The sequence below is a fragment of the Hippopotamus amphibius genome, chromosome 1 (assembly GCF_030028045.1).
Source record: "Hippopotamus amphibius kiboko isolate mHipAmp2 chromosome 1, mHipAmp2.hap2, whole genome shotgun sequence".
Taxonomy (NCBI): Eukaryota; Metazoa; Chordata; class Mammalia; order Artiodactyla; family Hippopotamidae; genus Hippopotamus; species Hippopotamus amphibius.
Genome location: NC_080186.1, coordinates 16,648,451 through 16,675,306, shown reverse-complemented (window position 1 = coordinate 16,675,306; position 26,856 = coordinate 16,648,451). Strand labels below are relative to the sequence as shown.

The 26,856-nt window shown below is 44.1% G+C and overlaps 1 protein-coding gene across 5 annotated transcripts in view; it reads left to right on the top strand.

Moving 5' to 3' along the window:
- The first annotated feature begins 14,745 nt into the window (after positions 1 to 14,745).
- The window catches only part of USP48 (ubiquitin specific peptidase 48), a 78,786-nt gene continuing 66,675 nt past the window's right edge, over positions 14,746 to 26,856 (top strand). For 2 of the 5 annotated variants that reach the window (XM_057698985.1, XM_057698977.1), the window contains exon 1: positions 14,746 to 15,090. In XM_057698985.1, coding sequence (XP_057554968.1) covers positions 14,957 to 15,090 — 134 coding nt within the window. In that variant the 5' untranslated portion in view covers positions 14,746 to 14,956. The other 3 variants (XM_057698966.1, XM_057699000.1, XM_057698993.1) reach the window with 3 other exon arrangements.

The window sequence follows — 26,856 nt, the reverse complement described above, 5'->3', positions numbered from 1 at the left end:
CTGCTTTGGCCCCTGGTTACTGATCTTTGGCCCCCACCTTTTTTAAACTATTTGTTAGGTTTGTCTCTTTCCATTTGCACTAGCTTCACATCAAGAAAATGGTGATAGGACTTCCTAGGTCTGAGACAGGGATAGGCAGGTACTTAGTCATGAGTAGGGTATAAAGGGACCAAAGATTTGGCCCATAAATAAAAAGAGGGGGGAATGTGGAGTCCTATCCCAAAGTCACAAGACAAGATTCCAGAGTTGACATGACCCTCATAGCAACCAAATTCTGGAGTTAACTCCCATAGCAATCTTTGATTCATAACTTGGGCTAGTTGAAAACTGGACCCTATATTAGGGAAGGTATTCACCATATAGGACCCTAGCCTATCACCTAACAACACCTGTCACCTTTGATGCGCTGACCAATTAATTAGTGCCATTTTCTCAGCAGGAATTTTCCTTGTTTGGGGGTTATAAAAGTTGGCTATGAGCCCACCAGAGTGTCGACTCTCCCTGGTCAGCCAGGACGTAGTCCCACTGTCTTTACAGCATCCCTTCTCTGTAATAAACTCTATCTTCCTTACATTCTGCCTTGTGTCTGGAAATTCTTTTCCAACCTGCACTTATGCCTCAACAGACAGGACTTCCCTGGTGGCGTAGTGGTTAAGAATCTGCCTGCCAATGCAGGGAACACAGGTTCCATCCCTGGCCTGGGAAGATCCGACATGCCACGGAGCACCTAAGCCCTTGCACCACATCTACTGAGGCTGTGTTCTAGAGCCCGCAAGCCACAACTATTGAGCTCATGTGTCACAACTACTGAAGCCCTCATGCCTAGAGCCTGTGCTCCACAAGAGAAGCCACCACAATAAGAAACCTGTGCACCACAATAAAGAGTAGCCCCTAGTCACTCACCACAACTAGAGAAAGGCTAAGCGCAGCAATGAAGACCCAACACAGCCAAAAAATTTTTTTAAATTTTTCACAAAATAAAGAGTAAGGACTGGAAAAGAAGACAAAAAAGCTTATTATATATAGATGATAATAAATAGAAATAATAAAGTGGCAAAATACTATCTGGATGTTTGTTCCCCAAACAAATGGATATTTGGGCACAAACTCATCAATTAAATGCTCAAGGGGAAAAAACATGCTCAAGGGAGAGAGATATTCCTCAAACAGCACAAGCTAAAACATTGTCAAATCTGCCAACCTTTTCTATGTCACTTGATAACAGAAAGAAATCTGGAAGAACTAGTAAAGGATAAATCTGGTAGATAGAGTATGTCAAAGTCATGATTGAGTCACAAAGGAAACAAACGTCTCCGGAGGATACTTCTTCAGGACTGGGATTTGCAGAGATGCTAAATCTGCAATATCAGACATAGAAATACTTATTAGTGCCTATGGTACTGCCCAGATCACAGAATCAAACCAGGAAACAAACTTTACAGTAAGGAAACAGGTCTAGATCAATAAGAAGGAAATCAGCAGAAATGGTAAAAAGTCTAATGAGCTACTAAGGAAAAACCTAAATCCAGACTAGGTGTGAAATAAATGGAAGATTGAACAGTGTTCTGATAGAATAAGTAGTATAAGGTACATAATAAACAACTATCCTGATGCCCTAGAGCTACAAACAAAATAACCCCATTGAAACCCTGTCCTCCCAGATATAAAAGCTTTGTTTCTAGTTTGTATGAGTTCATAGGGAAGGGAGGAAATGCAGAAATAAAGGAAAAGTCAGGAAACAATAGTGCAGTGATAAAGCAGAGCCTGGTTCCTCCTCAAGGTATATACATAAAAATATGTCTTTAAGTTCTTCTGTAGGAACTCAGGCTCCCACCCAGGTCGAGGATGGTAACTTCAGGCTGAGCACAAGATTCCTGGAATACCATCCTGTTACCTCACCACCAACCAATCAGAAGAAAGTCACACACCCTGCAGCCCTCACCCTAAATTTTACCTTAATAACTTTTCCCCAAAAACCATCAGGGAGTTTGGGGTTTTTGAACATGAGCCACCTGTTTTCCTTGCTTGGCCTTTGTAATAAACACTCCTCTGCTCCAATCCGATGTTTCAGTTTGTTCGGCCTTACTGTGCAGAGTGAAACAGAGTGGGCCCTATGGGGCTTTCAGGCACTGAAACCAAGTGGGGCCTGGGCACGGAGGTCTCCTTTTGTCCACCATTTCTATAGGCAAGACTCCAGCCTCTGTGGCCTTCCCTTCCCTGGGTTCCAAAGGGCGGATTTGGACAGTTGCTAATCAAGGGAGGAGCAGCCAAGAAACCACGAGAGGCAAGGTTAAAGGGACCAGAGAAGCTCACGAAGATTAGGAGACTAGACGACCACCTGAGAGGAGATGACCACCTGAGGCAAGATTAAGGGAGTGCAAGCCTTGCTCACATCCTAATCTTGTCAGACCCACCTTTGAACCACTGTTATAAAACCCTTCACCAAATCCTCTGGGGTTGAGAGACATAGTTTATCAAGGCAGAAGCGCGGTGTGTCTGCCTTCAAAGTCAGCAGTGTAGCATCTTCTCTGACTCTGACCCTGCTGCCTCCCTCTTATAAAGATCCTTGTGATTATGAAATAGGAGGGAAAGGTTCAGGGCACAATCTTTGAAAGAATGACATAGCCTGAGGACATGACATAAACTGATTAGAACCAAATGGGTCCAAGATGGCAGACAAGTCAACTTCCAGGCACCATGGCAGTTCTAAGGCTGACCATCAGGATCAAAAAGTGGGTGATAGGGCTTCCCTGGTGGCGCAGTGGTTAAGAATCCACCTGCCAATGCAGGGGACACAGGTTGGATCCCTGGGCTGGGATGATCCCACATGCTGCGGAGTAACTAAGCCCATGCACCGCAGCTACTGAGCCTGCAGTCTAGAGCCCATGAGCCACAACTGCTGAGCCCACATGCCGCAACTACTGAAGCCTGGACACCTAGAGCCTGTGCTTCACAACTAGAGAAGCCACCACAATGAGAAGCCTGTGCACTGCAAAGAAGAATAGCTCCCGCTCACCACAACTAGAGAAAGCCCATGTGCAGCAACAAAGACCCAATGCAGCCAAAAATAAAACAAATAAATAAATAATAAAATAAATCTTAAAAAAAAAAAGATAGGACATTCTCTTTAAAAAAAAGTGGGTGATAACCCAATTCCTGGGAATCCCCACCCATTCCTGAAATAACTGGAATATTCCACCCACTCATTAGCCTATGAAATTACCCACCCTTACGAAAACTGACAACCCACATAACCCTGGTGCCTTTCTCACCTTCTGAGATGGCCCACACTCTGTCTGTGGAGTGTGTTTCTCTCTAAATAAATCCACTTTGTCTCTCGCTGGGTCTTCGATGAGACATCAATAACCTAAGCTTTGTTAAGTTCTGAAACCAGGTATGTTATCTCAGTTGGAAGACCTTGGGTTATGGCTGGGTTCGAGTCCCAGTTGGGGTTTTGGCCAGGTTTGAGTTCCGGTCACATGGCTTCAAGTCCCAATCTGAGGTACACATGGTTTCAATTACAATAGGCCCATTGGCCTAGTGGTTTGGATTCAGGGCTTTCACTACCGTGGCCCAGGTTCAATTCCTGGTCATCTTTAACCTAATTCCTTTTTGCCACATAAGGTAACATAGTCACAGTTTCTTTGGGCTCTATTAACAAAAATACCACAGACTGAGTGGCTTATAAATGACATAAATGTATTTCTCTTGGGTAGTTCAAGATCAAGGCACTGGCAGAGTGTCTGGGTGAGAGCTCACTTCGGGAACACAGAAGGCTACCTTCTCACCATGTCCTCACATGGCGGAAGGGGCAAGGGAGTTCTCTGGAGTCTCTTTCATAAGGGCATTAATCCCATTTATGAGGGTTCCACCCTCATGACCTAATCACCTCCCAAAGGCACCACATCTAAATGCCATCACATTAGGGGCTAAGTTTCAACATATGAATTTTAGGAGGACAAAAAGTTCAGTCTATAGCAACATTTTGGGGGGACATTATTCTGCCTACTATAGCCGTGTAAGTCATAAAAAGGATTTTTTTTTTTTTTTTTGGCTACGCCTCACAGCATATGGGATCTTAGTTCCCTGACCAGGGATTGAACCGTATCCCCTGCAGTGGAAGTGCAGGGTCCTAACTGGACTGCCAGGAAATTCCCAGAATTTAGATTTTAGTTAAAGTGCAAACGTATGCCAAAATGGAGTGACATCTGATTTCTGTTTATACTTCTTTGTTTCTTTATTGACTGATATAGAAGAGCGCCCAGGACAAAGGCTAGAACTCCAGCTGTGATATTGTGATTTATAAGAAATATATGTGTGTGGGCTTCTCCGGTGGCACAGTGGTTAAGAATCAATGCAGGGGACATGGGTTTGAGCACTGGGTGGGGAAGATCCCACATGCCACGAAGCAACTAAGCCTGTGCGCCACAACTACTGAGCCTGAGCTCTAGAGCCCGTGAGCCACAACTATTGAGCCCATGTGCCACAACTACTGAAGCCTGACCACAGCTAGAGAAAGCCTGCTCACAATGAAGACCCAACGCAGCCAATAAATAAGTTAATTAATTAATTAATTAATTAATTAAAAAAATAAATACATGTGTGGTCTTCCTCTGTTTCTTACAGAGCTCCTAAAATCCTTGGAATTTCTGAAGTGATTAGAGTGATAAAGGTGTCTTTTGTTATTCATAACAAGCTCCTTTCAAACACATCTGGGTTTATGTTAAAACTGTGACTTTCCCTAAATCGGGTTGGTGACCTAGATGTGGGGGCTGGTTTCCAGGGGAACCAACCACAATTAAACTTGTGCTTTGAGCTCTACTCCCACCCTCCACCCCTATTTTCCAGGAGAGGAGATTGAGGGACTGGAGATTGAATCCCATCACCAATGGCCAATATTTAGTCAATCACGCCTGCTTTTTTCTTTAATTAATTAATTTATTTATTGACTGAGTTGGGTCTTTGTTGCTGCACATGGGCTTTCTCTAGTTGCAGCTAGCGGGGGCTACTTGTCGTTGCAGTGCTCAGACTTCTCATTGCAGTTGCTTCTCTTGTGGAGCACAGGCTCTAGGCATGTGGGCTTCAGTAGTTGTGGCTCTCGGGCTCTAGAATGCAGGCTCAGTAATTGTGGCACACGGGCTTAGTAGCTCTGCAGCATGTGGGATCTTCCTGGACCAGGGCTCGAACCTGGGTCCCCTGCATTGGTAGGCAGATTCGTAACCACTGCACCACCAGGGAAGTCCCAATCATGCCTGCTTGATGAAGCCTCCATAAAAAACCCAAATGACACAGTTTGGAGAGCTTCCTGGTGAACTGTAGAGGTGCTGGGAGCGTGGCGTGCAGTGGGCTTGGAAGCTCTGTGCCCCTCGTCACCAGCCTTGACCTATGCACCTCTTCCACCTGGCTGTTCCTGTGTTACATCCCCTTATAATAAACTGGTGATTAAAAGTTAATGTTTCCCTGAGTTCTGTGAGCCACACTATAAAATTAATCAAACCCAAGGAGGAGGTCAGATATACAGCTGGTTGGTCGAAGTATAGGTGAGAACCTGGACTTGTAATGATGTCGCAGAATTGTTTGATGTGCGGACAGTGCATACATTTAGTGCCAGAGGTGAAGTGAAGTAGTGTTGTAGTTGTAGTGGAGTATTGAGAGTAGACACACAGGAGTGAGTTTTTACTTAGAAAGCCAGTAGAGGAGGAGGAAGTGGCAAAGAAGACTGAGGAATGAGCAGCCACTGAAGGAGGTTGAAAACCAGGAGATGATGCTGAAACCATGCAACTCAGATTGGGACTTGAACCCACAGGCCGAGGCTCAAACCCAGCCAAAACCTAGATTGGGACTTCAACCCGTGGGCGTTTTTTTTTTTTTTTGGTTGGCGTTTTGGTTTTTTTTAATAAATTTATTTATTTATTATTTTATTGGCTTTGTTGGGTCTTTTTTTGCTGTGAGCGGGCTTTCTTCTTAGTTGCGGTGAGTATGGGCTACTCTTCGCTGCGGTGCGCGGGCTCCTCATTGCCATGGCTTCTCTTGTTGCACAGCACGGGCTCTAGGCGTGTGGGCTTCAGTAGTTGCAGCACATGGGCTCAATAGTTGTGGCACACAGGTTTAGTTGCTCCGTGACATGTGGGATCTTTCTGGAGCAGGGATCAAACCCGTGTCCCCTGCATTGGCAGGTGGATTCTCAACCACTGTGCCACCTAGGAAGCCCCGAACCCATGGGCTTTTAATTGAGATCATATACCTGATTTCAGAACTTAATGAAGCTCAGGTTCTTGATGTCTCATCAGTTTTTATAGGGGTGGGTAATTTCATAGGCTAGTGAGTGGAAGGAGTATTCCAGCTATTTGGGGGAGGGGGTGGGGATTTCCAGGAATTGGGCCACTGCCCACTCTTTGACCTTTATGATAGGCCTTGAAAGTGTCATGGTGCCTGTGGGTGTGTCATTTAGGCGCTTGCTGATGTGTTACAATGAGTGTATACTGAGACTCAAGGTCTAATGGAAGTTGATTCGGCCACCATCTTGGACCTATTTGGTTCTAATCAGTTTGTGTCATGTCCTCAGTGTTAGGGCCTAGATAGAGACTCATTGTTAAGACAACTCTAACAAGGTAGAGACAGCTCAGGTGACAGTGATTGTCTTGCTCAGGAAGCATCCCGTTGAGACCATTGGCGCCTGCTGCCCCTAGGCTACGTGACCACCAGCACATCTCTGACTCTCTCCAAGGCCAAAGATCAATCAGCCGACAGCAAGCACCGCTGCTGGTTATTGATAAACTAAACTCTCTCCCTATGTAAGAAACCAGACCAAAAGGGAGGGGGCTGGCTCTCCTTAAGGGTCTCTCTCTCTCTCTTTCTCCTTCTCACTTTCCTTTAATAAACTCTCCTCATTATCTGCTTGCAGGGCTCGCTCTCTTTTTTTTCTCCACATTCGCCTTACACTCGGGCTACGTCATTCTTTTGAAGATTGTGCCCTGCTCCCTTCCCTCCTGTTTCAACACTGCCCAGAAACCAAGAGAAGGACATTTCAAGATGGGAAAATGGTCATCTGTGCGGGTGATTACAGGGAGCTGAGGATGAGAGAGCACTGGATTTGGTAACATGGAAGTCATGGTAATCTTGATAAAAGCAGCTGTAGAGGAGTGATAAGGTCAGAGGCCAGATTGGATTTGGTTGAAGAGTGAATAGTGTCAACTACAAATTGGCATTTGCCACGGGCACTTGCCATCTACCTCTACAAGGATTAAATCACACGTGCTGCTGCAGCTGCTGACCTACCACATCCCCTGAAGCGAATTCACAGTCGAGACTGGGAGTGAGGCACTCTGTGCTTTGGAAAATGGGCGGAACAGGTCTTCAGATAGTTAGATGTTTTCAGGAGCTAATTTTATGAGCCCAAACCTTGCATCTCCTCATATTTAGAAAAGCACCAAATCCCTACATGGTGAAGCCTGCTCCTCGTGACTAGCAGAAACCCCCTACTAAATATGTTTGATTGCGTGTACTTCTCCTTCACCAAGGTTACATATATATTAATTTCCCCACTCCTCTTCAGAACAGTTTCTCAGAGCTATCTGGGATGCTGTCTCCTGGGCTGCAGTCCTCATTTAGCCCCAAATAAAACTTAACTCGTAACTCTCACATGTGCATTTTTTTTAAGTTGACAACAGTGTTACCAGAAAACTGGGTTTGCTTCTTGGTGAGTGTTTAGCCAAAAGACACAGCCAAGGCCAAGAGCAGGAGAAGGGAGGATTTATTACTTGCTGCAAGCTAGGAGAACACTGGGGATCTTTCCCAAAGCAGTGTCTCCCTGAACAGCAAAATTGGGGAATTTTTAAGCTAAGGGTACATGCATATTCATGAAAGGGCTTGAGCAGAGAAGAATTCAGTGTCGAATTGGGGCAGAGGTTGACAGAGTCCAACTTTAGTTGACTGAAGTCATGAGGGTCAGCAAAGGTCAGCAACATCATTCCTTAGGTTCTGGGATCTCAGCATGTAGTTAGCATCCTCTACCTCGGTGGGGGCCTTAGTTCCAGAAGAACTCAAAGATTATGTATTGATATATCCCTTGAGGAAGAAACAGGAGTCCACTCTATGGCTGAACTATTGTTTCTTGACTACTTTTCCTGTGTTCCTGCATTCCCTCCCTTTCCTAAAGATCATTAATTACTGAGACCCATTCAAGGGTAAGCACTGTGGCCAGGCTTAGATCGCAAAATGGCTTAGCCTAAAATGGCTTCTCTTACATCAAGGAAGCCATGCTGCTTCTCTTTCTCTGAGGACCCCCGACCCTTCCTGCTTGCCACAGGAGATGCAGAAGTTGAGAGAATATAGATCTGTGCTGTCAACTCTGGTAGCCACTCACCATGTGTGGCTACTGAGCACTTGAATGTGGCAAGTTTCAAATGAGATGAGCTGTGAGTATAAAATGCACACCAGATCTCCAAAATGTGGTGTGAAAAAAAAGGAGAATGTCTCAATGTTTTAAAAATTTTGATTTCATGTGGAAATGTAAACATTCTGGCTATAGTGGGTTAAATATATGATTGAAATTAATTTCACCTGTTTGCTTCTATTTTTTAGATGTGGCACTACAAAATTTAAAACTACATATGTGGCTTGTTACATGTATATTGGACGATGTTGGGGCAGATAATCATTTCGATAATTCTACCATAAAGGGAGCTAAGAAATCGGAGAATAGAGAGGATTTAACACCGCTGACCATTCCCATCTTTTTGAAACTATCCTCCCTAAGCTTCTGAAGTACTCAATTCTTGATTTTCCTTATACCTAACAATCATTCTGAGGTAGGAGATGGATGGGCTCCAGGCCAGGCATTTACAACTGGCCTCCCGTTTACATCTCACGAGGCAGAGATGAGCTCCAGGCCAGACATTCATTACCAGCCCCCTGTTTACGTGTCCTCAGGCAAGAGACAAACAGGCTCCAGGACTATATATTTATGACCAGACTCCTGCCTATATTTTGAGGTCTGCACTTCGATATAAGAAAGAGCAACAGGAATAGGGTAAATAACTGAGAATTGGACACTCTTATGGCAGGGACAGAGAGGGGCTAAACCCTGTTAAGGGATCAAGAGGTCATACACTCCCCATCTGTGGGACAAGGGAGACATTACGCATGCGCAGAAAGGCCCCTTGGAGGTCAAAAAGGAGGGGGCACCACCCCATAATATGTCATGCTAAGCCTTTCCCATAGGCCTCTGGGCTGAAATCCATCTTGGAAAAAAGTTGCGCACGCATGATGGGGAGGGTCCTAGGACAGGTCAGGTGTGGAAAAAGAAACCAGATAATTGGCCAAAGGTAAACAAAGCCCCAGAACTGTCCTATATAAATGACTTAACTGCCTCTTTACTGCCTCCTCCTCATGAGGGGGCACGCCCACACCCTTTCTCTCCCGGTGTGCATCTCTGCCTTGCTTCTGTCTTCACTAAACAAGCTGTTTCTCTGTGTGCTCTCCCACTTGTTGTTACACTATGTCTCTAATAGTAAACTTTGTACCTGCTTTTACAGTGTTAGCCTCCCTGAGAAATACATTTTTCACTGGAGGCAAGAGCCAGGGAAAAATAGCTTCTAGCCTCTAGCCCTTGCTGGTCTTGTGGCTAGGATTCCTGGTTTTCATCCAGGCTACCCAGGTTCAATTCCTGGGCAGGAAATTAAGATCTCCCTTCACACCATGGTTCGCTCCTACCTTGCTGAGATCAGTTCTTCTGGACCTTCTTCCTAGGGTCCTCCCCCGTTCCCAAAACGTCAGGTGAAGGAGCAAGCCACATGGCTGGGGCGGGGGGAGGGGGGGGAAGACAGTTCCAGGTAAAGGAAACAGCAAGTGTAAAGGCCCTGAAGCACACGAGTCTGCTAGGGTAGTTACAGAACTGGGAGGAAGGCAGTGTTGCTGGAACAAAGCTGGAGGAAGAGTAGTAGGAAATGAGCTCTGGGCAATAAGGTGTAGAGGGTTTGTCATTTACTTTGAATGACGTGGTAAATTTTGGAGGTTTTTGAGCAGAGGAATGTTCTACTAGTTTACACGCCAAGAACAGACTATAAAGAGGTGTTGGGGAGGGGAAAATTTCCCCTCTATCCCTCTTTTTTTAAAATTTTTTTATTTTATTTATTTATTGGGTGCGTTGGGTCTTCGTTGCTGTGCACGGGCTTGCTCTAGTTGCTGCGGGCAGGGGCTGCTCTTCATTGTGGTGTGCGGGCTCCTCATTGTAGTGCATGGGCTCCTCACTGTAGTGGCTTCTCTTGTTGTGGAGCATGGGTCCTAGGTGCGTGGGCTTCAGTAGTTGCAGCACATGGGCTCAGTAGTTGTGGCTCACGGGCTCTAGAGCACAGGCTCAATAGTTGTGGCGCACGGGCTTAGTTGCTCCATGGCATGTGGAATCTTCTCAGGGCAGGGCTCAAACCTGTGTCCACTGCATTGGCAGGCAGATTCTTTACCACTGCTCCACCTAGGAAGCCCCCCTCTACCCCTCTTGAGTTCTTGTGGCTGGACTAATAATAAAATTGACACAAGGCAGATTAAAAGGAGAAAAAGAAACAAATTTTAATTCATGCACATGGAGGCCCCACAGAAATGGGATCTAAGAAGTGGCCAAAGCAGGCAGCTTTTATAGTTTTTAGACAAAGAAATAAATTTGTGAGAAATTGACAGGACAAAGAAACTAAAGTTTTGGGTACCCAGTTAGTGAAGAGTCTAAACAGAGTTTGGTCTTGGGGCAGTAAATTAAAGAAGTGACAAGGTTTGTTTATCTAGGCTTCTCAGCCTGAATTCCCTCTTTGGTGATAAGGATGTCCTTCTACCTCCAGATGCAGGGAGTGCATCTTTCACATGAAAGACACATTTCCTGCCTTCAGGGAGACAGAAAGGAGAGTCAGAGTGTATCCCTCTTGCATTTCTTAAATAACTGTAATCCAAAATAATCAATAGGCCATTGAGGCATATTTTGGGGTGGCCTTTTCTGGGCCCCAAGAGGCAAGGGTAAAAACAGGGAGACCAGTTGGAAAGCTTTTGGTGAGAGGCCAGGTGGTAACAGTCCCTGTACAGTGGTTGCATTCTGTATATATTTTGAAGGCACACACAGTTGATGGGATTTGGGGAAGTTCTGCATAGCAATGTAAGAGAAAGAGAGGTTAAAGCTACAGCTAAGAGACTTCCCTGGTGGCAGAGTGGTTAAGAATTGCCTTCCAATGCCGGGGACACGGGTTTGATCCCTGGTCCAGGAAGATGCCACATGCCGCAGAGCAACTAAGCCCGGGTGCCACAACTACTGAGCCTGCCCTCTACAGAGCATGAGCCACAACTACTGAGCCTATGTGCCAAAACTACTGAAGTCCACACACGCGTGTGCACCTGAAGCCTGTGCTCCACAAGAGAAGCCACCACAATGAGAAGCCCACGCACCGCAATGAAGAGTAGCCCCTGCTTGCCACAACTAGAGAAAGTCTGTGAGCAGCAATGAAGGCCCAAAGAAGCCAATAAATAATATAAATACCTATTGTACATCGGAGATGTCTGGTATGCAGTAGGATATACAAGTCTGGCATTTTAGGACCAAGGTCAGGTCAGGAGATAACAGAATTTGGGTGTCATTAACACACAGCTGGTATTTAAAGCCACAGGAGATGAGATCACCCAGGGAGTAAATGTAGTTAGAGAAGAGGTCCAAGCACAAGCCTAGGCCACTCAAGTTTACTGGTTAGAGAGGAGAAAGAATCAGCAAAGGGCACTGTAAAAGAACAGCCAGTGAGTGATGGGAAAACCAGGAGAGTGTGGTGTCCTGCTGAAACTGAGAAGGACCCTGTGGGGCTCTCTGGCACAAACCCTTTGTTTCTCCCATTCTTGTTTATAGAAAATAGGCTTCATTCAGCCTCCATAACCTTCCCTGGGTTCCAAAGGGCAGGTTCAAACAGTTGCCAATCAGGGAAGGGAGGGAATGCAGAAACAAGGGAGGAAGAGTCAAGAAATAATAATACAGCCTTGGGGCAGGTGTCCTGGTTCCTTCTCAAGGGATACACATAACAACATCTGAGTTCTTCTGCAAGAACTAAGGCCCTTGGCCAGGTGGAGGATGGTAACTTCAGGCTGAGCAGGAGCTTCCTGGAGCACTGCCCCTGTTATCTCCCCAAAGTCCAATCAGAAGAAAGTCACACACCCCGCAGCCCTCACCCCACATTTTGCCTATAAAACTCTCCCCAAAACAAACAAACAAACAAAAAATTAAAAAAAAAAACTCTCCCAAACCATCAGAGAGTTCAGGTTGTTTTGAGCACAAGCCACCTGTTCTCCTTGCTTGGCTCTGCAATAAACCTTTCTTTGCTCCAAACGCTGACATTTTGGCTTATTTGGCCTCACTGCACATTGGGCACATGAACCTGTGTTTGGTAACACTGAAGGTTAAGAGAAGAAAGTGTTTCCAAGAGGAGAGAGTGAAGAACTAGGCCAAATGCTGCGGACAGGTCAAGCAAAATAGAGTGTAAGCTCACCACTGAATTTAACAGCGTGGAGGACTTTGACGACCTTTGTGTGGTTGGTCTTCAGGCAGAAGCCTGATTTAGAATGGGTTTAAGGGGGTAGGGAATCAGGAAACTGGAGAAGAGTCTAGACCACTTTTTCCAGGAGTTCTGCTATAAAGAAGAGCGGAGAAGTGAGATGGTAGCTGGTGGGGGATGTGGGAGTCAAGAGAGGCTTTGTTAAATCCGGGGGAAATTACAGCATATTTGTAATGCTGATGAGAATCATCCAGTAGAGACTGAAAAACCCATGATGCAGGAGCAATATATCCTGCAAGATTCAGACTCATGTCTGCTGTCTCTACATGGATGTCCCTGATGCACTTAGAATGCAATGTATTAAAAAAAAATTGAAATCATCACCTCTATTCTAAACCTTCTCCTTCTGTACTTTTTAACTCACTTGGTAGAATCTTTATTCGTTTAACTACCCAAGTTAGAAAACTGGCATATAGCAGTGACAGCACAGTGAATAATATTCACAATTTTATCATGTGCTAAGTGTAAGCACCTAGGAAGGGGCTATGACCTAGATCTGAAGGTCAAATACCAGGAAGGTAAACAGACGTTGTTTAGATTAATTTATTAAGTTTAGCAATTCCAAGTCCTAAATATCTTTCAAGTTTGTCTCATCCTTCCATACCTATTACACTGCCCCATTCTGACCTTCATTACCCCTGGCTTGTATTACTTCTACAGTCTTACAAGTAGTTTCTCTGCCTCTGTCCTTGACCTAGACTGGGGAAGTCAGACAAAAATGCAAATTCCCCTTATATCACTCAGCAGCTTTAAATATTTCAATGAGTCCCTCAGATAAATGCAAAGTCTTGCGCAGCCTCTCAAAGTCTCACCTCCCCTGCTCAGAGTTTGTGGGCTCACACCAAGAAGTTTCTCTCTTCTGTGCTTTTGTTCTTTGTAATTCCCTTTGTCTGGAACTGTACCTTTCTTCTAAACTGGTTAAGTTCCACTCACCTGTTAAGGGTGGATTTAGGAGTTATCCCTCCTGGGAATACTTTCTCCAAATTCTCCAAACCTTCCAAGGAAGGGAGGGGATCTTACTCTGAGTTTCTACCATTCTCCCCTCACTCACCCTCAAGTGCAAGGACCACATCTTATTTTCAGTGAATGTTTGTCTACAGAATTGCACGCATTAAGCATCCAGCCTGGGTAATTCCCTGGCAGTCCAGTGGTTAGGTCTCCATGCTCTCACTGCCTATGACCCAGGTTCCATCCCTGACTGGGAACTAACATCCTACAAGCGCGCGCACTGCGACCAAAAAAAGCATCCACTCCAAGGTTACCCAGTTGGCAAGCTACTGAATCAGAAATTAGTGCTTAGACCGCCATAGGGCTCTCATTCAAATGTAAAGTCCTCAAAACCCTCACTCAAGCCGTACCCTTCACAGTTTGCAAAACACTCTTGATAACGCTACTCTTTATACCCAGAAGCAAAGATTGAAAAAAGGAAATGTTTTCAAACCCTGCAGCTAAAGAGGACCATCACTAAAGAAGGAAGAAATCAGCATATGGAGATAATAGCAGTGAGGAGGGTCCGCCACCTGTAAGGATGACCTTCCAGGGCAGAGAAACCCCGCCCAGGGACCTGCGTGCGCCCCAGCACAATCCAAGGCACAGCAAACCCACCACCGCGAAGACTACAAATCCCAGCATGCCTCGCACCCAGTGAGTAGCAGCACGCAAAGCATGCCGGGACACGTAGTCCAGCTCTAGTTCAGGAAAAGGCCAGAACGTCCCGTGACGTCAAGAGGGCTCGGGAAAGAAGTCAGAACCGGCCCGGCTCAAGTTAAATCTTCTTCCAGAGAGCTGACCCTGTTTATTTTTTTGGTGACCCAAGTTTCAGGTCCCACCCCACAATCCAGCGGACCTATGGTATGCGTTGAGTAGCCTCTCGCGTGATCCTTCTCGGTTAAACGGGAAGTACCAGCGGGCAAGAATAGGCCGCCTTCAGCCCTCCCGGTGCCGGCTTGGAAGACTAGTGGTGCGGAGGGCGCCATCCTGGACAGGGGCTGAGACGTCGCTTCCCCAGCAGCGCCGGTGAGGACGTGGCAAGAGTCTAGAACAGCCCGTCGGGCCAGAGGCGCGAGAGGCGCAAAGACTGCTGGGAACGCGCATGCGCCCACCGCGGTGGGGAGTACACCTCCAACGTCTGCGGGCGCGGGGGGTGTTGGGTGTCCGCAGCGGCGCTTTGCGGCCGGTCGTGCGGGTCGGGCGCGGGCGGGCGGCCGGGCGCAGAGGCAGAGGCGCGCACAGGTGATTGACTGGCCAGCTGCCTGAGGGAGCGCCTGGTCCTCATCGCTGGCAGGTGGCGGAGCCCATTTGGGCGGCGGCGGCGGCAGTGGAGGCGGCGGCGGCGGCAGCAGCGGCGGCGGCCGGGCTCAGGAGGTTCTCCTCGGGCCAAGGCCATGGCTCCGCGTCTGCAGCTGGAGAAGGCGGCCTGGCGCTGGGCGGAGACGGTGCGGCCCGAGGAGGTGTCGCAGGAGCACATCGAGACCGCCTACCGCATCTGGCTGGAGCCCTGCATCCGCGGCGTGTGCAGGTGATGAGGCCCGCGCACAGGGCCTCGCGCCCCTCTCGCGTCGGACCTTGGAAAACCAGGCGGGGGGCTGGGGGTCGAGTTGGGGGAAGGTAGACGGCGGCCCTTTGGGTGCTAGATGCAGGCGTGGAGAGAACAAGGTGGAGGATTCCTCCTTTCCGTCTTCTGAGCGACCTGGAAGAGGCAGCCTTTCCGGGCTCTGCACGGAGGTGATGCTGCTGAAAGCCCTTCAGAAAAGGTTCTGGGTTCTTATCTAGAAGATGGCGGTGGAGAGGATTGAAGGCAGGAGCTGAGAGCCTAGCAGACGCTGGTGGTTGGTATATCCTGGCCACGGCTCGGTTTTTTCGACTTATAAAACGGAAACTTTTTCGAAGTGAGCTTCATCACTGTATATCTTGTGTTGGAGTTGACGCTGGAAGACTTGATCATAATTTTGGGTAGGGCGGCTTTAGTAAAACATACGGTTAGTCTGCGTCATCGGTACCCTTCATCCCCAGTTGTCCTCTCCTCTCTCGTTATTCTAGTATTTTTTAGCCTTTTTTTTTTTTTGCCGGGTTTTGGGGGGGGGGGGGGGTCGCTTTGACTCAACACCACTCTACCAAGTACGAAGTTTGAGCGGTGTAAGTGCTGTCCTTCACTTCTACTTAGCCCTTGTTCCTTGCCTTTCCTTTTAGATTGAATCCTTAACTGTTTTTCCACCTTTTAACGCGGGAACTATAGTTTGTGTTCAGGAATGTTGTTGAATTGACTTGGCCAAGCCGGGCATGCTCAGTAGCCTTTCAGCAAGCCTTTAGTAAAGACTTTCTGGGGTTTTTACATTCCACGGTGCGATCCGGAAGGGATGGAAGTCAACGTCTCAGATTTGGAGCTTTAAATCTAGTATGGGAAGCAAACAAGTTAGGGAGCTTCCATAAAGCAAACGAATAATTCAAGCTCTGGGAGTCTAGCTCATGAGAGGGCAGTCAGTATGGGAATGACATGGCCGTGTATAACAGATAAGCATCAGTCAGTTTCTTCACATAATTAAGTTCCAGAGTCACCAAAAAATATAAATGCTTTCACTATAAGACTTCTGATTTTAATGGAAGTGAAGGGGTAGAAATTGGCTGAGAGCACTGTAAGGGAATGTCATGGAGGTGAGTTTTAAGCTGCAATTGCAAGGTTTATATCCAAGCAGTTTTTTTCTTAAACAGCTTTGAAATATAATTCAGACAGCATATGATTCCCCCATTTAAAATGTACAACCCAGTATTTTTTGTTTGTGTGCTCTCGGGATTGTTCAGCCCTCAACACAATCCGACCCCTCTGAAAGAAGCCCTGCACCCATTAACACCCCCCTCCCCCACGTTAACCACTGATCCTACTAGAAAGTAGATCTGTCTCTCAATGTGCCTTTTCTGGGCATCTCATGTAAATGGAATCATACAGTATGTGGACTTTTATAACTGGCTTCTTTGACAGCATAATGTTTTCAAGGATCATCCACGTTGTAGTATATGTCAGTATTTGCAGTTAATTTAAAAATTCTTTTTGTAAATGTTATGTAAAACGTGCAGCGGAATTTACCATTTTTAAAGAATACAATTCCATGGCATTAGGTAGCTTTGCAATATCATACAAACTTTACCATTGTCTAGTTCTAGAACTTTTTCCATCACCATGAAAGGAAACTCCATAGCCATTAAACTCCAGTCACTTCCCATTTCCCCCTCCCCCACCCCGGGCAACCACTAATCTTTTTATGTCTATAGATTTCTTTATTCTGGATGTTACATATAAGTGGAATCATTCAATATGTGGCCTTTTTTGGTCTGACGTTTACCTAGCATAATGTTTTCAAGGGTCATCCATGTTATAGCATGTATCAGTATTTTATTCCTTTTTATGGTTGAATAATATTCCGCTGTCAGATATAGCACATTTTATCTATTCCTCAGTTGATGGACTTAAAATTTCCCCCCCAACTTTATTGAGAAATAATTGACAAGTACAATGTATATATTTAAAGTGTACAGCATCATAATTTGATAGATATTGTGGAATGATTACCAAGATCAAGGCAATTAACACATCTGTCTCTTCACAGCATAGTTAAGTTGATGGATATTTTGGTTATTTCCATTTTTTGGCTGTTGTGAGTATGTTGCTATGAACATCTGTGTACAAGTTTTTGTTACAACACCTATTTTCAATTCTTTGGGTTATATACCTAGGAATGGAATTGCTGGGTCCTAGGACAACTATGTTTCACATTTTGAGGAACTGACAAATAGTTTTCCAAAGTGGCTACTCTGTTTTATATACTCAGAAACAATGTATGAAGATTCCATTTTCTCATCCTTAACACTGTTTTTGTCTTTTTTCTTATAGCCATCCTAGTGGGTGTGAAGTGGTATTTCACTGTGGTTTTGACTTGAATTTTCCTGATGACTAATAGGGTTGAGCATCTTTTCATGTGCTTATTGGCCATTTGTAGATCTTTGGAGACAGGTCTTTTCACATCCTTTGCCCATTTTAAAATTGTATTGTCATTATTGAGTTGTAAGAGTTCTTTATATATTCTGGATATAAGTCCTATGTACTTGCAAATATTTTCTCATTCAGTGGGTTCTCTTTTCCCTTTCTCCATGGTATCCTTTGCAACAGAAAAGCTTTTACTTTGATGTACAGTTCTATTTATCTTTTGTTTTGGTCACTTGTACTTTTGAGTCCACACCTAATCTGAGGTCCAAGCAGTTTTTATTTAAATATCAGAAAGGCTTTTCCTACCCTTTTGTTTAAGCGTTAATTCTAACTCTTTAGCAAAAAGAGATTAAATAATTACATTAATATGTCATCAATATCTTTTAAATACTTAAATATGTCATCAATATCTTTTAAATACTTAAAAGATACAGAAATTTTTGTTAGGAGATGCCAGAGCTGAAGAAGTATTTAGGCATATTCAAAGGCAAGATGACTCAGGACTATTTACCTTCTGAAACTGTTTAATACAATCACAGCATGAAAGCAATCTGTACTAAATCCTATATCTAAAGAATTGTGCAAATATTTTGTATCTTAATTCTTAAAACCAGACTTATTTGCTAACAGTGAGGATTATAGTCAAGTAAGTTCCCTGCAGTAAAATTATTCAGTAAGGGATGTGCAGTTATCCTTTGACCCATGTTGCTAGATTGCCCATAAGTGTGATGGTTTCACTTTACATTCCTACTGCCAAGGTGTAAGAATGTCCTCTTTCCTTATACCATAATCAACACAATATGTTGTGTTGATTAGTCACAGTTTTTGATCTGATAGGTGGAAAATGGTGTTATGTTAATTTTTGTGTGTGTGACAAGTAAGGTCTTGATTTGAATTTTTAAAGTCAACTTGTAGTTGTGTATAGGAGGATAATGTCTGTTTTTTTCTCATTAGAGAAACAGTACATGACGATTATAAAATTAAAACATTACAGAAATGTAATGCATTCAAGAAAGTCACTGTTATGCCAGTTTATTTATTTATTTATTTGGCTGCACCTCATGGCTTGTGAGATCTTAGTTCCCCGACCCAGGATCAAACCCTATCCCATGCAGTGAAAGCACCAAGTCCTAACCACTGGGCAACCAGGGAATTCCCTGTTAGGTCAGTTTAAAAAATACTTCAGTGACTTCCCTAGCTGTAGTCCAAAACCCTTAATGAGGACTGTTGGGTCTCATGCTTAAGTTTCTCTCTGTTGAGCTTTTCCTCGTTGGTGATTTTCCTGTGATATCTTTCTCTGTTGCTTCACAATCTCTCTCACTTTAACATTATTGGTTCCTTTTGCCTTGTTAACTGTCCCTGATCCTCAGACCAGGTCAGAGGACTTGTTTTTTTGGATTAAAAAAAAAACAAACTTAATTATGGCAAGATTTATTTTTTATTTTTACTTTTATGAATTTATGTATTTATTGGCTGCATTGGGTCTTGTTGCTGCACATGGGCTTTCTCTAGTTGTGGCGAGCGGGGGCTACTCTTCGTTTTGGTGCACAGGCTCCTCATTGCAGTGGCTTCTTGTTGCAGAGCACAGGCTCTAGGTGCATGGGCTTCAGTAGTTGCAGCACATGGGCTCAATAGTTGTGGTGCAAGGGCTTGGTTGCTCCGAGGCATGTGGGATCTTCCTGGACCAGGGATGGAACCCATGTCCCCTGCATTGGCAAGTGGATTCTTAACCACTGCGCCACCTAGGAAGTCCCTATGGCAAAATTTAAACATACACAGAAGTCGGACTTCCCTGGCGGTCCAGTGGTTAAGACTCCTCACTTCCACTGCAGTGGGCGTGGGTTCAATCTTTGGTTAGGGAACTAAGATCCCACATGCCATGCGGGGCTGTCCAAAAAAAAAAAGTAGAGGTGGTACAATGAAACCCCCACTTTCCCATACAGCTTTAACAGTTGACATAAGATGATTACGTGTTTTATTTTGATGTACTTTTACTGATTAACTTTTTTAAAAAAGGCAATATAATGCATGTTATTGGTTTAGTGAGTATTTTGTGTTCTATGAAAATTGTGTCTTTGTCAATTCTTGTTCATTGTTGTGTATCTTTCTGCTGTCTGCACTAACTCTTAGAGGATTACTTACTTCATAACCAAGTTTTGAATAAAAGTGAAAACCTTCATCTCAGGTTCATAGGTAACTATTATTAAAATATACTATTTGAATTTTTTCATTTTCTGTCTGTGTATCTGTTAAATTCAACAAATATTTGAGTGTGTTATATGCCTTGCAGGGGTAACTGTTCATTCTTTTTTTTTTAATTTTTATTTGTTTGTTTGTTTGTTTGTTTATATTTTTATTTTTTGGCCGCATTGTGTCTTCATTGTCGCCCGCAGGCTTTCTCTAGTTGTGGCGAGCAGGGGCTCCTCTTCCTTGTGGTGCATGGGGTCTCATTGCGGTGACTTCTTTTGTTGTCAAGCACAGGCTCTATGAGGGCTTCAGTAGTTGTGACACCCGGATTCAGTAGCTGTGGCTCTTGGACCCTAGAGTGCAGGCTCAGCAGTTGTGGCACACAGGCTTAGTTGCTCACAGCATGTGGGATCTTCCTGGCCCAGGGCTCGAACCCATTTGCAGGCAGATTCTTAACCACTGCGCCACCAGGGAAGTCCCTGCCCTTTTTTTTTTTTTTTTTTTTAAGATTTATTTACTTATTTTTGGCTGTGCTGTATCTTCGTTAATGTGCGCGGGCTTTCTCTAGTTACAGCGCACAGGGACTCCTCTTTGTTGCTGTGCTAGGGCTTCTCATTGCGGTGGCTTCTTTTGTTGTGGAACTTGGGCTCTAGGTGCTCAGGCTTCAGTAGTTACAGCACTCGGGCTCAGTAGTGGCTCTCCGGCTCTAGAGCTCAGGCTCAGTAGTTGTGGTGGCATGGGCTTAGTTGCTCTGCGGCATGTGGGATCTTCCCTCAGAATTGAACCTGTGTCCCCTGCACTGACAGACAGATTCTTAACCATTTTACCACCAGGGAAATCCCATTTGCCTTTTTTTTGCTAGTGGCTTTGTTTGTTTGTTTGTTTGTTTTTTGTCACAACACATGGCTTGCAAAATCTCAGTCCCAGACCAGGGATTGAACCAAGGCCCTGGCAGTGAAAATGCTGAGTCCTAATTACTGGACCATCAGGGAATTCCCTTGAGTATCTTTCTATATTTTCTGGCCACCAGTATTTCTCCTGTGAATTGTGTGTTCTGGATTGTTGATCATTTTCTAACTGATTTTCAAGAGCTTATTGAATGTTTCTGTTGAAGATATTTTTCCCAAATTTTTTTGACTGTGAATTTTTTCCCTTTTGGTTCATTAAAACTTATGATATTTTTGTGGTCAAATTATTGTTTGTTTTTTTTTTGATGATCTCTGAATTTCCCAATTCCAAGATTATAGAAGTATTCAATCATGTTTTGGTGTAGTACTGATGGCTTCATTTTATACATTTAACCTTTTTTTTTAAAAAAATAAATTTATATATTTATTGGCTGTGTTGCGTCTTTGTTGCTGCATGCGGGCTTTTTCTTTAGTTGTGGTGAGCAGGGGCTACTCTTTGTTGTGGTGCATGGGCTCATTGCAGTGGCTTCTCTTGTTGTGGAGCACGGGCTCTAGGTGCACAGGCTTCAGTAGTTGTGGCACGTGGGCTCAGTAGTTGTGGCTTGCGGGCTTTAGAGCACAGGCTCAGTAGTTGTGGCACATGGGCTTAGTTGCTCCGCGGCATGTGGGATCTTCCCCGAGCAGGGCTCGAACCCGTGTCCCCTGCATCGGCAGGCAGATTCTTAACCACTGCGCCACCTAGAAAGCCTCTGTTCTTTTTTTTTTTTTAATTTTTTAAAAATTTATTATTTTATTTCTTGTTTTATTGGCTGAAATGAGTCTTCTTTGCTGTGTGCAGACTTTTTGTAGTTGTGGAGAACAGGGTGTACGCTTCACTGCAGTGCACAGGCTTCTTATTGCGGTGGTTTCTCTTGCCCCAGAGCACGGACTCTAGGCTCACGGGCTTCAGTAGTTGCGGTGCGTGGGCTCAATAGTTGTGGCTTTCGGGCTCTAGAGCGCAGGCTTAGTAGTTGTGGCGCACAGGCTTAGTTGCTCCACGGCATGTGGGCTCTTCCTGGACCAGGGATCGAAGCTGTGTCTCCTGCCTTGGCAGGCAGAGTCTCAACCACTGTACTACTAGGGCAGTCCCAATTTAGTCATTTATTTATTTGGTTGCATTGGGTCTTAGTTGTAGCTCGAGGGCTCCTTGGTTATGGCATGCAAACTCTTAGTTGTGGCATGCCTGAGGTATCTAGTTCCCTGACCAGTCCCCTGCATTGGGAGTGTGGAGTTTTAATCACTGGGCCATGAGGGAAATCCCTAATCTTTGTTCTTTTAGAATTTAATTTGATTTAGGGAGTGAGGTTTGCATCTTTATTTTTATTTTACTTTTTTAAAGTTTGCTTTTCACCAAATGGGCACTCAGTTTTCTTTTTCTTTCTTTTTTTTTTGGCTGTATTGGGTCTTTGTTGTTATTGCTGCGAGCAGGCTGCTCTAGTTGTGGCAAGCAGGGGCTGCTCTTCCTTGCAGTGAGCGGGCTTCTCAGTGTGGTGGCTTCCCTTGTTGCAGAGCACGGGATCTCGGCACTCAGGTTTCACTAGTTGCAGCACTTGGGCTCAGTAGTTGTGGCACAGGGGCTTAGTTGCTCTGGGGCATATGGGATCTTCCCGGACCAGGGATGGAACCCATGTCCCCTGCATTGGCAGGTGGATTCTTAACCACTGCGCCACCAGGGAAGTCCCACACTCAGTTTTCTTAAATCTAGTAAGTAAATGAGTAATCTAGTCTTTTCCCCCACTAGTTAAGAGGGTACCTTTATTTATTTATTTATTGGCTGCGCTGCGTGGCATGTGGGGTCTTAGTCCCTGACCGGGTATTGAGCCCTTGCCCCCACACTGTGAAAGCACCAATTCTTTTTTTTTTTTTAATTTATTTATTTATTTATTTCATTGGCTGTGTTGGGTCTTCGTTGCTGCACACGAGCTTTCTCTAGTTGCGGCGAGCGGGGGCTACTCTTCATTGTGGTGCGCGGGCTTCTCATTGCGATGGCTTCTTGATGCAGAGCATGGGTTCTAGGCGTGTGGGCTTCAGTAGTTGTGGCACATGGGCTCAGTAGTTGTGGCTCACAGGCTCTAGAGTGCAGGCTCAATAGTTGTGGCGCACGGGCTTAGTTGCTCCGCGGCATGTGGTATCTTCCTGGGGCAGGGATCGAACCCATTTCCCCTGCATTGGCAGGCGGATTCTTACCCACTGCGCCACCTAGGAAGTCCAAAGCACCAATTCTTAACCACTGGACCACCAGGGAAGTCTTAACCAATAGGCTACCTCTATTATATGACAAATTGTTATATGTATTTGGGTTTATTTCCTAGGCCTATTTTCTTCCATTGATTTGACTCAATATTCCTGTAATAGGACTATGGTTCCAATTACTTGCTAATATTTTAAAAAATGTCTGATAAGGCAGGACCCTTCTTAAATTTCTCAGAGAATTTTTAATGGTTCTTATTTAACTATATTTATTTATATTTTATGTACAGAGAATTACACAAATCATAAGATTTACGCTGGGTGAATTATCACACTGGGAACATATGTATCATGTAATCTAACACCAAGATTAAAATGTTGCTAGTGGGCCACTACCCTTACATGGAACACCATGGATTATTTAGCCTATTTCGAGTCTTGTATACAGTTAATTATACCTTGTAGTTCCTTCTGCGTCTGGCTTTTGCTGAGCGCTGTGCGATTCATCCACATTGTGGGGGAGCAGCAGTATATTCATTTTTAGTGCTGTGCAGAATTCCCATTGTGGTGTTTCATACTTTATCCTTTCTACTGGTGATGGTCGTTTAGAATTTTTCCAGAATTTGCCTATTGTGAATAAAGCTGCAATGAACATTCTTTTATGTATCTCTTGGTGGTATACACACACATTTTTGATAGAGAAATTGCTGGGTCATAAGTGTTCATTTAGCTTTAGGTAATGCCTGACCATGTTCCAAAATTAATTGTACCACATGCTACCCTCATGAGCAGTATGTGAGAGTTCAGTTGCTGCATATCCTCACCAGTAGTTGGTATAGCCATTTTTATTTATTTATTTATGGCCATGCTACGTGGCACAGGAATCTTAATTCACAGACCAGGGATTGAACCCATTGTGCCCCCTGCATTGGAAGCACAGAGTCTTAACCACTGAACCACTAGGGAAGTCCCGGTATAGTCATTTTAATTTTAGCCATTATGATGAGTATGTCTTGGTATCTCATTGTGGTTTTAATTTGCATTTCTCCAGTGATCAGAGAAGTTGACCCCTTTCATATTTGACTATTTGCATATCCTCTAGTGCCATGCCTATTTTAAGTCTCTTGTCCAGGTTTTCTGTTTCGTTATTTCACTAATTTGTAGGAGTTTTTTTTTTTTAAATAAATTTGTTTATTTATTTATTATTTTATTGGCTGTGTTGGGTCTCTTTTTGCTGTGCGCGGGGTTTCTTTTTAGTTGCCGTGAGTGGGGGCTACTCTTTGTTGCAGTGCCAGGGCTCCTCATTGCCGTGGCTTCTCTTGTTGTGGAGCGTGGGCTCTAGGCGCGTGGGCTTCAGTACTTGCAGCACATGGGCTCAATAGCTGTGGCTCACAGGCTCTAAAGCACAGGCTCAATAGTTGTGGCGCACGGGCTTAGTTGCTCCGCGGCATGTGGTATCTTCCTGGGGCAGGGATGGAACCCGTGTCCCCTGCATTGGCAGGTGGATTCTCAACCACTGCGCCACCTAGGAAGCCCCATGAAGGAGTTCTTTATTTTGGATATAAATGTTTTTGTTGAATATATGTATTGCAAATACCTTCTACTCTTGTCTTTTTACTTCTTTTTTTTTTTTTAACTTGACTGTGCTGCGTGGCTTAAGGGATCTTAATTCCCTGACCAGGGATTGAGGTCAGGTCCTCAGCAGTGAAAGTGTGGAGTCCTGACCACTGGACCACCAGGGAATTCCCTTAATGGACTCCTTTTAAAGCAGTTACTTTTTTGTCTGGATTCTTTTTTTTTTTTTTTTTTATAAATAACTCCTAAAGAAGTCTTATTACCTATAGAAGATATATGTCTGGATTCTTCAACATCATGTTTTTGAGAATCATCCATGTTGCATGTATCTGTAGGGTTTTGGGGGCTTGGGGCGAGTAGTAGTCTATGGTATGAATATATCTTTATTCTATTGATGGACATTTGGATCATTTACAGTTTTTAACTATTGTGAATAAAAGCTGCTATAAGGAATTCTTAGGTGGCGCATTAGTTAGGAATCTGCCTGCCAGTGCAGGGGACACAGGTTCAATCCCTGCTCCAGGAAGATCGCACGTGCTGTGGAGTAACTAAGCTGGTGAGCCACAACTATTGAGCCCGTGTGCTGCAACTACTGAAGCCTGTGAGCCTGGAGCCTGTGCTTCACAACAAGAGAAGCTGCCACAATGAGGAGCATGCACACCATAATGAAGAGTAGCCCCCATTTGCACAACTAGAGAAAGCCCATGTGCAGCATCGAAGACCCAACACAGCCAATAAATAAATGTTTAAAAAAAAAAAAAAAGCTGCTATAAACTTTTGCATTCAGTCCTTGAATGTTTGTATCCATTTCTCTTGGGTCCTCATGTGTACAGTTACATTGTAGACTCGTGTGTGGATTTACCATACTTTGTTTAACCAGTTCCCTGTAAATGGACATTGGGCTTTTTTCAGTTTTGCTGTTACCATAACGCATGTGTCAATAAGTTTCATTTTAAATTATTTTGCATGTGTGCAGGTAAATCTGTAGAATGAATACCCATGTGGGATTGCAGAGTGTCAAGGGTAAATACATTAGTAATTTTGCTAGAAAATGTAAATTGTCCCCATAGAGATCATTCCATTTTTTAGCCTGCTTTATTTCCCCATGGCCTTTTTAGACTTTTTGGATTTTGGCCAGTCCAATAGGCAAGGTGATGTATTAGTCAGGATGGGCTAGGTTATGCTGTGGGAAGAAATAACTCCCAAATTTCAGTGGCTTGAAACAACAAAGGTTTATGTCTGGCCCAAGCTACAGGAAGGTTGTAAACTGGGGATAGGGCGAGTGGAGATGGGGGAAGATAGCTCATGCCAGCCACTTGGCTGCCATTTGGATGTAGCAGCCATCATTTGAAACACTGTTAGTTCCTCTGTAGTGTTTCAGTGCCAGCAATTAAATACTTGTGTTGAACTTACACGGATCATTTCTGCTCACGACTCATTGGCCAGAGCTTGTTTCATGGGTCCGCCAATCCAGAAAGTATGTAGGAGAAGAGAGGAGTACTTGGTAAACTTCACTGTAGGTTACCACTCAAGCTGTCTGTTTAGTTTCATTTTGTATTCCTCTTATGACAGATTGAGCATCTTTTCATGCTTAGGGGCCATTTGCATTTCTCTTTCAAAAGCCTTTTGTGTCCTTTGCCCAGTTTTATATTGGGTTATTCATTCTTGTCAATTCGTGGGAGTTCTTTATGTGTTAAGAGATTATTTCTTTGACAGTTACAATTTTTTTTAGTTATGCCATTGTCTTTTGACTTTGCTTATGGATTTGTTTGCCATGCAGAAAGTTTTTATGCGATTAAATTAATGGATCTTTTATGGCATTTGAATTTTGAGTCATAGAAAGGCCTTTTTCATGCCAGTGTTGTAAAGAAATTTGCTGATGTTTTCTTGTGTTATGGTTTCAATTAATGTTTAAATCTTTGGTCCATTTGGAATTTGTTCTGAAGTATACTGCGAAGTGAGTCTAACTTTGGTCCATTTGGAATTTGTTCTGAAGTATATTGTGAAATGAATCCAACTTTATTTTTTCCGGGTAGCTGCTTTGTTGTCCCAACCACTGTTTATTAAAAGTTATATCTTTACTCCACTGATTTGGATACCTTTGTTGCATGCTAAGTTACCATGTGTATTTGGGTCTGTTTCTGAATTTTTTATTCCATTGTGTTGTTTTAGTTTTGGAAACTTTATGATGCAATATCTGGTAGGGCTTAATCCCTCTGGATTTTTTTTTAGGAGGTTTCTGTGTGTGTGTGTGTGTGTGTGTGTGTGTGTGTGTGTTCTAGTCTATAACATATCTGCTTGATTTAATAACAAAATTTCTGCTATTTTTTGTGTGAAATTTATGATCCATGAAGATGTATCGTGTTTATTCCATGGCTGAGAACAGTGGAGTTTGAGAAGTGTGTCA